This window comes from Equus caballus, chromosome 21 (assembly GCF_041296265.1).
Source record: "Equus caballus isolate H_3958 breed thoroughbred chromosome 21, TB-T2T, whole genome shotgun sequence".
Taxonomy (NCBI): domain Eukaryota; kingdom Metazoa; phylum Chordata; class Mammalia; order Perissodactyla; family Equidae; genus Equus; species Equus caballus.
Window position 1 is genome coordinate 17,367,582 of NC_091704.1, and position 14,204 is coordinate 17,381,785.

Below are 14,204 nucleotides of genomic sequence, written 5' to 3' on the forward strand. Positions count from 1 at the left end.
CGGGTGGGAAGCCTCAGGCCACGCCCCCTAGTTTCCGAGTGCCTTCGGCTATTTCCGGAAACAATCATCTGCAGCTGGGCTCGTGTTAGTAGTGTGTTCGTTCAGCTGCTTCCGGACGCTCTAGGCTGCGTGGAAACGCTCTCAACCACAAGCTCATCCTCAGACTTCAGCTTATTCGGCTGTTCCTGAAAAGCTCAGCTATCTGTGGCGAGCACTCTCCCCACTCCGCTGCCCCCTGTTCCCTAAGCTCGGGGTAGCCTCACCCCCCCTCTGGAGCCGTCCATGCTTCGGCAATTTCTGGAAGCTGGGGGTCGCCTCTGGGTCTAAATTCCTAGGGCCTCATTTGGGACCGAGAACACTTGGTTCTTTCCAGAAGCCCTTCGCGGTCTCAGGACTCAGCCTCTGTTGGCCGAGTCTTGCTGGAGCACGCTCGGCCATTTCCGGAATCGCTCGGGCGCCTCCAAGCCCCGCCGAGCCCAGCCTCGGATCGCTCTTCTGACCCGAGTGCGCTCGGCTATTTCCGGAAATCATCGGTTGTCTCGGACCACTCTTTACCCTCCACTCCCGCGGGAGTACGTTCGGCTCTTTCCGGAATCAGTCGGGCGTCCCCTGGCTCCGCCTCCTCCTCTCTTCGCCCCTCCGTCCCGAATACTTTCGGCCATTTCCGCCGGGGGCGGGCCCGGCCGTTCGGAACCGCGGCGGCGGCGGAGGCGGGGATCCCGCGGCAGCGGCGACGGCGGCCGCGGTGGAGCCACGGGTCGTGCTCCGCTCGGCGTGACGGCGGCCGCGGCGGCGGCGGCGGCCGCGACCAGGCGAGTCCGGGCCGGCGGCGTGGCAGGCGGGGTTTGGGTGCGCTCCGATGCGGGGCGCCCGGGCAGAGCGTGGGGCCCCGGTGGAAGCCAGGACGCGAGCGCGGGGCGGCAGCGGGCCCGAGGGAACTGGGGCCGCAGGGAGCGGGAAGGCCTCTGGCTCGACCTGCAGCGGTGCCGCCGGCCCCGGACGGGGGGCGCCGATCGGGGGTCCCCAGGCAGAGATGAGGGCCTGGAGCCGCGGCCCCGAGCGGAGGGAGGCCCTGCCGGGAGCGGGGTGTCGAGCACTAACGAGGGCGCCCAGGCATTGTGTGGAGCAGAGTGGGGTGCAAGAGGGTCGGGGTTCGACTCCACTTCGGGGCCCTGGGCTGGGCTGCGAGGTCCACGCAGGCCTGCGTGCGCGTCTCAACACGCGTGAGCGCGCAGGCCCTGCGTCCCCGTGCCGAGCCCCCTGCCAGGCCCGGCCCCTGCGCCCGCCTCTTGGATTCAGGGAGCGCTGGGGCCCCGGCGCGCACACCCGGGCGTGTGCAGACGTGTGCACGCCAGGGCGCGGAGGCGGGCGGCCAAGCGGATCCAGGCGTTTTCCTGGACGTCCCCTCTCTAGGCCTCAGTTTCCCCACCTGTAGAATGGGGTACAGGGGCCAGGGAGCGGGTAAGTTGGGGCGCCCCGGAGTGTGGAGCCTCTCCTCCCTGCTCGGACACCTCCTGGCTCCCCGTGGCCCAGGAATAGCCCCGACCCTCTGCCTGGCACTCGGGGCGCGGCGTGGCCGGCGGCTTTCCTGCAGCCACCCGAACTCCGGGCGAGCAGCTTTCCGCTGTCAACCTTGGCGAGCGCTGTTGCCTCCGGCCGGTGCGCGCTCGCGTCCCCCGTGCGGCCCCGCCCTCTGGGAAAGCAGCCGCCGCCCCCCGACCTCTGGCAGAGCTGAGCCTGCAGGGCCGAGGCTGGGAACGTCGGAGCCGGGCTGTCTCCCTACCGGGGGCTCCCTGGGAGTGGTCGTCGCCCTGCATCCAGCAGCCTCCCCTTGGCCGCGCAGTGCTTTTCCCGTCCACCCTGTCTTGGCTCCTTGTCTACCCCGGGGCTAAGGCCCCCTCAGGTTTTGGGTACCTACTGTGGGCCCCACACGGAGCCCGGCCCGACCCGCTGTCCACTCCTCCCCTGCAGAGATCAGAGACCTACTTGCTTGGGCTGGCCTCTAGGCCTTTGCCTGTGCTGGGGTCTCTGCCTGGACCCCCTCTGTGCCTCTGCTGCCTCGCCATGTGCTCAGCGGCGTGCCCTCCTCAGGGCTCCCACAGCAGCCCCAGCATCCCACCGCCCCTGCCCGCCCTGGCCATGTGGCCTCTGCCTCTTCTCATCCATCCTGGCCCTGGCGTTGGACGGATCACGGCTTTTGAGTCCTGGCTTCCTGGTCCACTGAGTGGTCTGATAAAGACCTCTCTGCTCGGAGCCTCAGTTTCCCCATCTCTAACAAACAATGAACAGCTTTGCTCCCAAGAACCCTGAGGGAGGGCTCTTCTTACAGCTGGGGAAAGAGGCCCAGAGACGGGCAGGGACTGGCCCGGGGTTACCCACTGAGTCAGGGGAGTCCCCCCTAGGGTTGGGGCCCATCTCTGCGTTGGAGGTGTCAACCCAGCTGACCCTGTCCTGCCATTGCCCCTAGGTCGGCGTCCCCGGCAGAGCATGGTGACAGCCTGTGTTCTCGGCCCCCTCATCTGGCGCAGCTGGAAGAGGCGCCAGCCTTGGGAGCCGATGGCTGCCCACGTGAGGGAGTGAGTGGCCTCGCCCGGCCCTACAGATTGAGGGGGGACGCAGCAGCTGAGTGACCTGGGACGGCGCTGCTGACCCCCTCCCACCAGTTGACGAATGGTGGGCGGAGCGACGAGTGACCTTTGTCAGGGTCATGGAGTAATAGTGGGAAGCAAGGCGTGAGCGTCCCCTGTGGTCATCTGTTAACTTCTTGGTGGAAACAGAGGTTTGAGCGCCCCAAGCTGACCCCGCGGACCCTCCCAGCCCCCGCCCAGCTGATGGGGCCACTGGGGCCCTGAGCAGCCACCTGACCATCCAGACCCCACCCTGCCCGGCCATGGCTGGTGCTGAAGGCTTCCAATACCGGGCGCTTTACCGGTTCCGCCGGGAGCGGCCCGAGGACCTAGAGCTGCTGCCGGGCGACGTGCTGGTGGTGAGCCGGGCAGCCTTGCAGGCGCTGGGCGTGGCGGAGGGCAGTGAGCGCTGCCCGCAGAGTGTGGGCTGGATGCCTGGCTTCAACGAGCGCACGCGGCAGCGTGGCGACTTCCCCGGCACCTACGTTGAGTTCCTGGGGCCCGTGGCCCTGGCCCGGCCTGGCCCTCGCCCCCGAGGCCCCCGCCCACTGCCTGCCAGGCCCCGAGATGGACCCCCGGAGCCAGGTGAGCAGCAGGCAGGGGACTGGGTGGGGGTAGTGGTGGAGGGGTCCCCTCAGACCCTCGGTTTCCTCTTCTTTGCAGTGAGGCAGTGGTACCTCTTCCAGGGGAGGAGGAATAAGGACATTTGATCAGTTGCCTAGTGTTGATGCACTGCCGTCATGGGCTGGGCATAGTCCAAGGCACTGGGAACACAGCAGCCGACTCTAGCCTGGCCCTGCCTTCATGGGGCTTCTGGTTCGAGAAGTGACAAGAATGTGCCCTTTTTTTTTTGAGGAAGATTAGCTCTGAGCTAACTATTGCCAATCCTTCTCTTTTTGCTGAGGAAGACTGGCCCTGAGCTAACATCGTGCCCATCTTAACTCTACTTTTATACGTGGGACGCCTACCAAGGCATGGTTTTTGCCAAGCGGTGCCATGTCTGCACCTGGGATCAGAAGCAGCAAACCCCGGGCCACTGAAAAGCAGAACATGTGCACTTAACCGCTGCGCCACCGGGCCGGCCCCAGAATGTGCTTGAATGACGACACATTTGGGAAGAAGGAGCCTCTCATGGGGAGAGCTGGGAGTGAAGGGCACCAGGGTGGGGGCACAGCAAGGGCCCAGGCCATGAGGTGGGAATGTCATGGCAGGTTCAGGGAGCAGCTAGTAGGCAGAGCGAGGGAGAAGGGGCCGAGCCTCGGCGACTTCCTGGGAGTCGTTTTGAGGACAATGGGGAGTGTTCAGTAGGGTTCAGAGGCTTAATTTAGCTTCATCTTGGGGTTTGCAGACAGGGTCCCCTGAGGAACCACCTTTGTGACCCGATTTTACCCAGTTTCCAAAAGGAAGGCAGCCACAAAGCCTAAAGAGGGTGGGAGGCTCCGTCAAGGCCACACAGCACAGCAGGGTGTGGGAACCCTACATTCCTCCCCAGAGACACTCGGCCAGCCCTACTTCCAGGGGCTGTGCTGGGAGTGGAGAATCGAGGACACTGAGCGCACGCTGAAATGGCTGGGCAGGGGCCACAAGTTCCAGCCAGGGAAACTGAGGCTGAGGTGTTGGGGAGGGGGTGCTCTGACCCCCCAGCAGCCCCGTGAGGCCCTGTGTACAGACAGGGAGGCTGAGGGGCAGGGGTCCACCACTTGCACAGGTCGCTCGCCCATGAAGGCCAAGGCCCTGGACGCCCCGCGGCCCCGACCGATGGCCTGCCTGGCTTTGTGCTCACGGGACACTGATGCCCAGAGGATCAGGCCAGAGGCCCACGGCACGGGGTGCAAAGGGGTGTGGAGGCCATGTGGCACGGGCTTGGGCCTTCCCGGCAGCATCTGGTGTCTCCGGGGCCAGCCTGCGTCCTGCCTCGGCCCAGAGGAGCAGGCGGCAGCCCCATCCGGGCTCCCAGCCAGAATCTGCCTCTCCCCCTCGTAACAGCCACCTCCCTCCCCTGCCTGGCCTGCGTCCAGGCACCACACACATCCCCACTCAGGGTGGCCGCCCGGCCAGGCCCTGCCCTCCAAATCTGCGAGGGCTCTGTGCCATCAGCTGGGGCCGGCCCTCGCCAGGCCTCAGTTTCCCCATCTGGAACATCTGGAAACAGGACGGGTCCTCTTGTGCCTTCAGGCCCTGCCGCTCCGGGCCCCTGAGACCAGCAGACGCGCTGCGGCTGCCTCTGCCACCTCCGTTCAGCCCCACGCAGGGAGCTGGGTCCAGACCCAGTGTCGCCTGGGCCTCTGCCTGGCTGTGCACCCAGGCGGAGGTCACCCCTCTCTGAGCCTCAGTTCCTTGTCTGTAAAATGGGGCCGCCTGGTCAGACGCAACCGCCCTCCCCATTTTGCAGACTGGTCACAGGCAAGTTTCAGAGTTGAGTTTCAGAACCGCGGCCCCCCACCAGCCAGAGCCTCGCCCACCTCCTCTCTCGTTGTTCTTTCACTTTTTTTGGCGTTTTCAACGCAGCTGGGCCTTTCTCCAGCTTACAGCGCCACCTGGCCCATCACTCAGGGAGGCCCGCAGGCCCCGGCTTGCCCCTGCCGTGTGCCAGGGCGTCCCTGCCGGGGGCCAGAGCGCATCCGAGGTGGCGTGGTGAGGCCGCAGAGCGCCTCAACACAAAGAGCCCGTGCGGGGAGACACAGGGCTGGGGGGCTGGGCCTGGGGGGCCCCTGGCGCCGCTGGGGGGGCTTCAACTTTTTAAAAAGGGGGAAATAATTTTTTAAACGCAAAATGACATAGAAAATGGAGAAAGGACCTTGGAGTAAGGTGTTCTGAGCCAGAGCAGCGCTATTTTCCATTTGTTCTTTTCAACCACTTTGTTGTTCCCACTAAGGGAGCGATGACGCCATCGGTCATTTTCTCAGTTGAGGAAACTGAGGCGTGGAGAGGGCGCGTCCTGTGCCTGAGGCTGCACAGCGAGCACTGGCAGTGCCTCAGCCTGCTGTGTGCTGTCCCTGGGCTGCTGTGAGGAGCTCCCAACAACAGCAGTTTCTCCTCTCACGGCCTGGGGGCCAAGAGCCCCAAGTCCAGGTGTCTCAGGGCTGCCCTCTCTCTGGAGGCTCAAGGGGAGGGGCCTGCCTTGCTTCTGGGCCCCAGGCGTCCTGGGCTTGTGGCCACGTCACCCTAGTCCCTGCCTCTGTCTTCACGTGGCCTTCTCTTCCTAGAAAGACACCAGTTGTTGGAGTTAGAGCCCTAAATCCACGATGTCGTCTCGAAATCCTTACCTTGAGAATATCTGCGAAGACCCTATTTCTAAATAAGGTCCCTTTCACAGGTGCCAGGGACTAGGATGTGCACATCCATTTGGTGGGACACTAATCAACCCGCTCTACCTGGTCTCTGAAGTTGTGTGAAGTGGTATCTTAACCCAGAAAATTGTTTCCCACCAACTTGGCCCTCCCTGCCTCACCAGTAGGACCTCTGGCCTCCCCAGGTGGTGGTCCACGTGCCAGGCACTTGCCTGAGCCGGGCCCTGCCTGGAGCTGTGCAAGCTGAGATGCAGCAGGCGAAGAGAGCGGCTGGGGTCCTTCCAGGAACCCTGCCAATGTGCTGTCCCCTCCTGCCAGGCCTCACACTCCCCGACCTGCCTGAGCAGTTCTCCCCACCTGATGCGGCTCCTCCCATCCTGGTGAAGCTCGTGGAAGCCATTGAGCAGACAGGTGAGCCTCGGCCTGGCTGCAACCCCTAGGTTCTGCTTGCTTACCTCCAGTGACGGGCAACTCATCCCCACGAAGCGCTGCTAGGCTCACTCTGCATGGGAGGAGGCCGAACCTGGATGCCCTGGGCTTCCATGTTGAATTGCAGAAGGAGTGACTCCCGGGGGTATGGGAATGTGGACACTGACCCCTTGCTTGTGCCCTCCCCTCCTTCTGCTCTCCTCTCTGGGAGGTTGAGTAACCACCCCAGGCCCCCATGGGGTCGGGGCAGCATTTGAGAGCGGGTCTTGCCGCCCTTCCCCTTCCCCCCAGGGCTAGACGGTGACTCCCTCTACAGGCCGGAGCCGCCCGCCCCGCGCACAGGTGAGGGGAGCTTCCCCAGGCGGGTGGGGGACGAGGCGGCCGGCCAGCTCACCCGCGTGTCCCCTGCACCGCAGACTGGTCCCTGAGCGACGTGGAGCAGTGGGACGCGGCCGCTCTGTCAGACGGCGTCAAGGGTTTCCTGCTGGCGCTGCCCGCGCCCCTCGTGACGCCCGAGGCGGCGGCCGAGGCGCACCGGGCCCTGAGGGGTGAGCCGGGGTCGGGCGGGCCGGCGGGCGGGGCGGGGCGGGGCGGCGGGCGCCGGCTCACCCGCCCCGGCCGTGTGTCCGCAGAGGCCGCGGGGCCCGTGGGACCGGCGCTGGAGCCGCCGACGCTGCCGCTGCACCGCGCGCTCACGCTGCGCTTCCTGCTCCAGCACCTGGGCCGCCTGGCGCGGCGCGCCCCCGCCCCGGGCCCCGCCGTGCGCGCGCTGGGCGCGGCCTTCGGGCCGCTGCTGCTGCGCGCGCCGCCGCCCTCGCCGCCGCCAGGGGGCGCGCCCGACGGGTGAGCCGGCGCGCCGGGGCGGGGCCGAGCCGCGAGGGGCGGGGCGGGGCGGGGCGGGGCGGGGCGGGGCGGGGCCGAGGAGGGCTGCGGGCGCTCCGGCAGGAATGTGGACCGGCCCGGCCCGGGGCTGTTGTGCTGGCGGAGGACAGGAAAGATAATGAGGGCTGGGAGCTGGGCTCTGGGAAGACCTCCACAGGGCTTGGGACGCAGGCTGAGCAGGCCCAGACCACAGTGGAGGCACGCGGGTGGTGTCTGCACTTTCCCTTCTGTTCTCCTCGTCCCGGGTGCTGGACTCCTATTCGGTCGTGGTATGAGACTTTGTTGAGCACTTACTGCATATACGTAAACAAGATTTGGTTCCCTGCACCTGCCTGCGACATCTCCCCTTCTTCCGTGCACTTGCTTTCACCGCTCCCTGCCCCTAGGCGTGCCAGCACCTGACCCAGTGCTCACGCACTGCTCTTCCCCTAGCACTGAGCCCGGCCCAGACTTCCCAGGGCTGCTGGTGGAGAAGTTGCTTCAGGAGCATCTGGAGGAGCAGGAGGTGGCACCCCCAGGTGACCCCCCTTGTGTTATTTCTTATTGTTGGGGACCCTGAATGGCGGTATCAGCAGACGCCGTTGGAGTGGGAGCTGGCCACAGTATACAGTAAGTGCTCAATGTGCGTTTGTTTTCCTGTCCCCCAGCACTACCACCTAAACCCCCCAAGGCAAAGCCGGCCCCCACAGGTGTGGCCAATGGGGGGAGCCTGCCCTCCCTGCAGGATGCTGAGTGGTACTGGGGCGACATCTCCAGGTAGGGCTGTGGCACGAGGCTGCGTGGTGGGCAGGGCCTGAAGGACAGGGTCTCCAGGTGGGTGGCCCCAATCGTCGGTGTCCCCACAGGGAGGAGGTGAATGAGAAACTCCGGGACACGCCTGATGGCACCTTTCTGGTCCGAGATGCCTCCAGCAAGATCCAGGGGGAGTACACGCTGACCCTCAGGTGGGCCTTGTCCCTCCAGGGCTGAGGGGGCGAGGCAGGAGGGAGGGCCCCTAAGTAGGCAGGACGTGTGTGATGTCCAGCTGGGCCTAGGGGTCAAGGCTAGGGGTCCCTCCAGCCCGACACCCCTCTCCCCACCCCCAGGAAAGGCGGGAACAACAAGCTGATTAAAGTTTTCCACCGTGACGGGCACTATGGCTTCTCGGAGCCGCTGACCTTCGGCTCCGTGGTGGATCTCATCACCCACTACCGCCATGAGTCGTTGGCCCAGTACAACGCCAAACTGGACACGCGGCTCCTCTACCCCGTGTCCAAGTACCAGCAGGTCCGGGGCCGGGGCGGGAGCTGGGGGGGGCAGCATCTGGCCGGCCCGGGCCTCAGAGTCCCAGGGAACTGCCCTGATGGCACTGGTGTGTCCCCAGGACCAGATCGTCAAGGAGGACAGCGTGGAGGCGGTGGGTGCTCAGCTCAGGGTCTACCACCAGCAGTACCAGGACAAGAGCCGCGAGTACGACCAGCTGTACGAGGAGTACACGCGCACCTCCCAGGTACCAGGGAGACGTGGCCGCCCTGGCACAGGGCAGGCTCCTGGCACCGGGACTGCCCCAGAGCACAGCAAGGAGCGCATGCGGCTACAGACCCGGCCGAACAGATGAGGAGGCCCCACGGCCTCCCGGGGCGGCGTGTCAGTTGAGCCTCTGGGTCTCTCTGGGCCTCCGTTTCCCCACCTGTAAACCGGAACCCTGGGTCTTAGTCCCCTGTTCACCCCCTTCAACCTGGACGGTATGCGAAGGGGTGATGATGACATGCTGGAGGCGTGACCGCGGCTGAGGGGCATGAGGGCCCGGGGAGGGCAGCGTGCCGGAGACGGGGGGGAGAGCGGGTGGCTCCCGAGGATGGTGCTGATAAACCTCTTCTGCAAGTTGATGTGCACCTCGTTCCGGTCGGATGTCCTGCCTCGGGCGGAGAGTTCCTGTCTCCCCCTCTTACTGACGGGTCAGCCAGTGCTCTGAATGAACAAGACGCCTGTCTGGGATCAGTTAAGGAACATTGTGGCCTTGGAATGACTTAGGTCCCTGAGCTTCTTTTCCCCATTAATAGTTCTGACTTGGTGGGAGGCTGTTGGCAGGTTCTGTGAGGTGATGCATGGAAAGTGCTCAGTGGAGCGTCTGCCCTGAGAAGGAGACCCATGAACTGTAGCAACTAGAGTCATCATTGATTCTCAACAGTACTAGCATGCTCAGGTGTTTGTAAGGTGCCCCAAGGATCTAAAGCAAGAGTGGATTTGGGGAGTAGGGTTTTGACAGCTGAATAAGAGTTCCTTTGGTGCAGTAGGAGCTTGAGGAATGATGAGCCTGTTGGAGTGACCAGCTTGAGGGAAGTGTCCATATCAGAGTTGGGATTTACTTTCTCCCCTCATGAGGGACTAGTGAGGAGTCCCAGGAGGTGCTAAGATTCACCCCCTTCTCCAGGAACTGCAGATGAAGCGCACAGCAATTGAAGCTTTCAATGAGACGATTAAGATCTTTGAAGAGCAGGGCCAGACACAAGAGAAGTGCAGCAAGGAATATCTGGAGCGCTTCCGGCGTGAGGGCAATGAGAAGGAGATGCAAAGGTGAGCCTGGCTCCTCTGTCCTGCCCTACTCTACCCTGATCTGGCACAGTATAAGTGGGGAAAGAAAGGAAATAGAGGGGGCAGCCTGAGTTCCAGGGGGAGGGAGGGTCAGTTGAAATGGGTTTTGAAGGCTGAATAGGAGTTTGCCAGAAAGAAGTAAGGGAAACAGCATGTGCAAGGGTTTGGAGGCTGACAGCCATCTGAAGCCTCTGAGCCACACCTCTCACAGGATCCTGCTGAACTCAGAGCGGCTCAAGTCTCGCATCGCTGAGATCCACGAGAGCCGCACAAAGCTGGAGCAGGAGCTGCGTGCACAGGCCTCAGACAACCGGGAGATTGACAAGCGCATGAACAGCCTCAAGCCAGACCTCATGCAGCTGCGCAAGATCCGAGACCAGTACCTCGTGTGAGTGCCCGGCGGCGCGCCCGCGGGCCCTTGGTGCGGGGCTCCTGCTCAGGTGGGCTCCGCAGGGGTCTCCCTCTCCCTATGTCCACCAGGGGGCCCCGCCCAGCCCCCCAGACCCTCGTCTGCCCTGGAGCTCCCCCCTCTCCGTCAGGCCCCAGTCCCGTGGGGCCGGGTCCCCTCCCCGACTGTGGGACCGGCGCTGGGGGCCGCCCGGTAGCTCTGCGCCCTCCTGCCCTCCGCAAGTCCTCGGGTCTCCGCTTACAGGGGGCTCGTTCGGCCTCGGTCAGTGTTGGCCGTGAACCGGGCGTGTGGCAGAGCCTGACCCCTTGTGGCAGCCGGGCGTATCGCATCAGAACCTGCGCTCCTAGGTCCGTCCTGGCCTGGCGCCCGGCTGGCTGCCTGCTGTGGGCTCGCCCTGCCGTGCTGCAGCCTGCCGTCCCCTACTGGCGCAGCGCTCAAGCCGCCTTTCCTCTCCCGCAGGTGGCTTACCCAGAAAGGCGCCCGGCAGAAGAAAATCAACGAGTGGTTGGGGATCAAAAACGAGACTGAGGAGTGAGTGACCACCTGGAGGGACCCAGGGAGGGTTTCCCAGAGGAGAGGTCGTTTTTGGTGGGCTTTGCAGAATGAGTAGGAGTTCACCAGGGAAGGAGCGTGGTCCAGGCGGCAGGGGGCGCCTCGGAGGCTGGCGCATCCGTGACCAAGGCCCCTCCCTGCCTCCCCCACAGCCAATATGCGCTGATGGAGGATGAGGAGGACCTCCCCCACCATGAGGAGCGCACGTGGTATGTGGGCAAGATCAACCGCACGCAGGCCGAAGAAATGCTGAGTGGCAAGCGGGATGGCACCTTCCTCATCCGCGAGAGCAGCCAGCGGGGCTGCTATGCCTGCTCGGTGGTGTGAGTTCCTGGGGGCGCGGTGCACTGAAGGGGTGAGGGATGGCGCATTCCCGGAGACCTACTCTGCCTGGCTTGGATAGAAATCCCCCATGGCTGCCACAGGGCCAAGGGACCGTTGGGGCCGCGGAGGGAGCTGGGACAGTGTCCGGGCAGGAGGCGGCGGGTCTGGACCAGGTCGGAATCCAGGAAATGGGGAAATGCGAGTCTGGGGGGAGAGTCCCGCGGCCCGCTAACTGGCCCCGGCCCGCCCCGCAGGGTGGACGGCGACACCAAGCACTGCGTCATCTACCGCACGGCCACGGGCTTCGGCTTCGCGGAGCCCTACAACCTGTACGGCTCGCTGCGGGAGCTGGTGCTGCACTACCAGCACACGTCGCTGCTGCAGCACAACGACGCGCTCGCCGTCACGCTCGCCCACCCGGTGCGCGCGCCCGCGCCCGCGCCCGCGCGCTGAGCCGCCGCCCGCCCTCCGCGCCCTCGTCCCGGCTGCCTGTGTCCCCCTCTCTCGGTCTATTCCGTCCCCACCTCTCCGTCCTCCTTCCTGTCTCTCTGTCTTTCTTGCTCTCTCTCCTAAGCCTCTGTGTTGGGGTTCCTGCCTCCCCGACCTCGGACTGCCCTCCCCCACGGACACTGCCCTGCCCACGGCTCTGGCACTCCGAGCCGGGGCCCCCGGGGTCCCCGAAGCCCCACCTGGCTGCACCTGCCATGTTTACAGAAGCCCCTGGGCTGCGCGGCCCCAGCCTGGGCACCCCGATTTTTAAGCCATAGACGTGGGGTCAGGGCAGGAAGGAACTTCGCTTGGCCACTTCCAAGAACCTCGGCTGTGACATTTGGGGCTGGGCGGGACCCGCCCCACAGCCCCCAACTTCCCCTCCAAACCCTGAAGTGAAACCTGCCACTGGGTTATCCCCACAATGGGGCTGCTGCCGAGAAATACCCCCGAAAAAAAAAGATAATTAAAAATAAGATTGGGAGCCGGCCCCATGGGGCCCGTGGCCTGCGGGGCGCTGCCACCGGCGCTGTAGGGGCTGCCTCCCCGCGCCCGCGCCCCTGCTGCGCGCCCAGTTGGGGCCTCCGATCATGCTGGGTTCTGATTTTATTTCTCCTTGACTGTAAAGCCCCCTTTCCTCTCCTCTTTTGGGATGAGAGCCCTGGTTTTCTACACCACCCGCGGACCCTCCCGCCTGCTCGGCTCGCCCGGCGGGTTTTGTATGGGACGTTGATACTGATATGGATATAAAACATTGAACACGATGGCGCTTCTCTCGTCGGCGACGGGGCTTCCCCGCAGCCACTGTGTGCCGGGGCCCTGGCCTCCTGGGGTGACAACACACCCTGTGCCTACCAGGGCTGACGCCAGCCACCCCAGTTTAGCCACTCCTGTCCAGGGCAGTTGAGAGCTGCCCCAGGTCACACAGCCGAGAGGCTCAGCCCTGAGCTCTGCCCACACTGTGGCCTGCTCAGGAGACCCCCGGCCTGGGCTCAGCTCCTCACTGCCTCCAGGCTGGCCTCCCCAGGTTTGAGTCCCAGCACTGGGCCACAGCGGTGCCCTGGGGAAAGTCACCTCCCCTCTGATATGCAGCTTTCTCATTGCCATGTGGGGTCAATAGTCACAACCCCTCCCATGCCACCTAGAGGGGTCTCCCGTGTCCTTGATGTCCTCAGCGCCAGTGCCTCCCTGCTGACACTCTCTCTCCACACCTGCCCCTGACACTCAGACCACTAGGTCCCAGGGGACACTGAGCTGGGTCCTCACGGAATCTTTGACCTGGATTCCCCCTCACCTCCCCCCACGAAGGTCCCTGTCCTTTGGCCCTCCCCCAGGGCTGGGAGCCTTCTGTCCTCCCCTCCCCCTGCAGCACCTGTCAGGGCCCAGCATGCCTGGGGCAGCCCGGGTGAATGACCAAGCAAAGCGGCACTCTGACCCATTTCTCCTGCTGGACTCTCAGGGGGACGGGAGCTGCCTCCCTTGGCCTCAGAGCCCCCAGGACTTCCTAAGCATGGTCCCCACTGGGTGCCCAGTCAGGGGGCACCCCATAAATAACCACAGCCCAGATGTGCCTCCCCTGTGGTCTTCACTCATTGCGTGGGTGGTCACAGGATGAAGGACACCTTGGTCGCAGGGCCCCAGCTGGGCTGAGACTGGTGGCAGAAGATAACAGTCTACACAGCGTCTGGCCAGTGCCCGCACCAACCGCCAGCTGTGTTTCCTAGAGAAAGTCGCCTCGCCTCTCTGATGCTCAGTTTCCTCTTACCAAGTGGGCTCAGTCACCCAACTGGATGTCCTTGAGGGTTCCATGACCAACTGGGTGAGGTTACACTTAGGAACATGTCCAACAGGGCTGGTGCTGAGAAACCACCAGAGAAATTGTAGCAATTATATTTATTGGTGTTTCTTCCAACCTGCCCATCACAGGGCAAGCACACACACTCCCCAAAGTTATGCTGCTTGGTCTTACGGGGGCTTCATGAAGGAAATGGGTTTTGCAAAGGGTCCAAAGGGACAAGATGGGGGAATCGTCCTGCCAAGGGGACTTAGGGAAACCCCGGCTCCCGAACCTGCTGCCGTCAACGTGGACACGCAGCACTGGAGGGGACGTGGCTGCGGAGCTGCGGACTCACTGCGTTCCAGCGCAGGTCTGGGCGTTTCCTCCTGTGGGATCATCCTGCAGCGCGTGGCATCTGAGGCCCTGCAAACATGGCGGCGGGTTATTCCCCTAGCCTTCATGGGGACTCTCCTCTGCCGGGGCCTGCGCTGCTGGCCCTGTCAACACCCTCCCAGGCTCCCAGGCCCACCTGTGCCCCCGACCCCCAGCCTGGGCAGCTCTCCTGCCTCTGAGCCCTCCATAGTGGCTTTATTCCCCAAACCTGACTCTTCCTATCTTCCAGAAGGGGAAGCTGAGGCTCCATCCCTCAGGGGGCCCCCACGGTGCTGGGCCAGCCAGGGTCTGGCTGACTCCCCCGGGGTTTGGTTCCTACCTGGCCACCCTCCTCCGGGTACATAATATGGCTTCAGGACATTACTGCTCCACCTGCGGCTTCTCTCCCCCGATGGAGCTCACGGAGGGCCGGGATGCCCCCCCAAAGGTCTGGACAGTGGGAACAAGGAAGGCCAGCT

At 64.3% G+C, this 14,204-nt stretch overlaps 1 protein-coding gene and 1 long non-coding RNA gene across 4 annotated transcripts; one reads left to right on the forward strand and one right to left on the reverse strand.

Annotated features, from left to right (window-relative positions):
- Positions 1-672: 672 nt before the first annotated feature.
- PIK3R2 (phosphoinositide-3-kinase regulatory subunit 2) lies at positions 673-12,340 on the forward strand. Of its 3 annotated transcripts, XM_023625482.2 has the most exons (16): positions 673-812; positions 2,468-3,212; positions 6,236-6,328; positions 6,638-6,688; positions 6,763-6,894; positions 6,979-7,189; positions 7,661-7,746; positions 7,876-7,984; positions 8,074-8,172; positions 8,314-8,494; positions 8,592-8,717; positions 9,642-9,784; positions 10,014-10,190; positions 10,671-10,742; positions 10,916-11,086; positions 11,342-12,340. In XM_023625482.2, the coding sequence occupies exons 2-16, from the start codon at positions 2,891-2,893 to the stop codon at positions 11,538-11,540; spliced, it is 2,172 nt and encodes a 723-aa protein (XP_023481250.1). In that variant the 5' UTR covers positions 673-812; positions 2,468-2,890; the 3' UTR covers positions 11,541-12,340. The 3 variants fall into 3 exon arrangements, with proteins under 3 accessions (XP_023481250.1, XP_070102721.1, XP_070102722.1); XM_070246620.1 differs by lacking the exons at positions 673-812; positions 2,468-3,212; positions 6,236-6,328; ... (1 more) ...; positions 6,763-6,894; positions 7,876-7,984 and having other exon boundaries at positions 6,995-7,189; positions 7,661-7,837; XM_070246621.1 differs by lacking the exons at positions 673-812; positions 2,468-3,212; positions 6,236-6,328; ... (2 more) ...; positions 6,979-7,189; positions 7,876-7,984 and adding an exon at positions 7,268-7,497 and having other exon boundaries at positions 7,661-7,837.
- Positions 12,341-13,454: 1,114 nt separating this feature from the next.
- LOC138919913 (uncharacterized) lies at positions 13,455-14,202 on the reverse strand. Its single transcript, XR_011430476.1, has 2 exons — positions 14,066-14,202; positions 13,455-13,776 (listed from the first exon to the last, which is right to left on the reverse strand). It is a non-coding gene; the product is annotated as an uncharacterized lncRNA (long non-coding RNA).
- Positions 14,203-14,204: the final 2 nt, after the last annotated feature.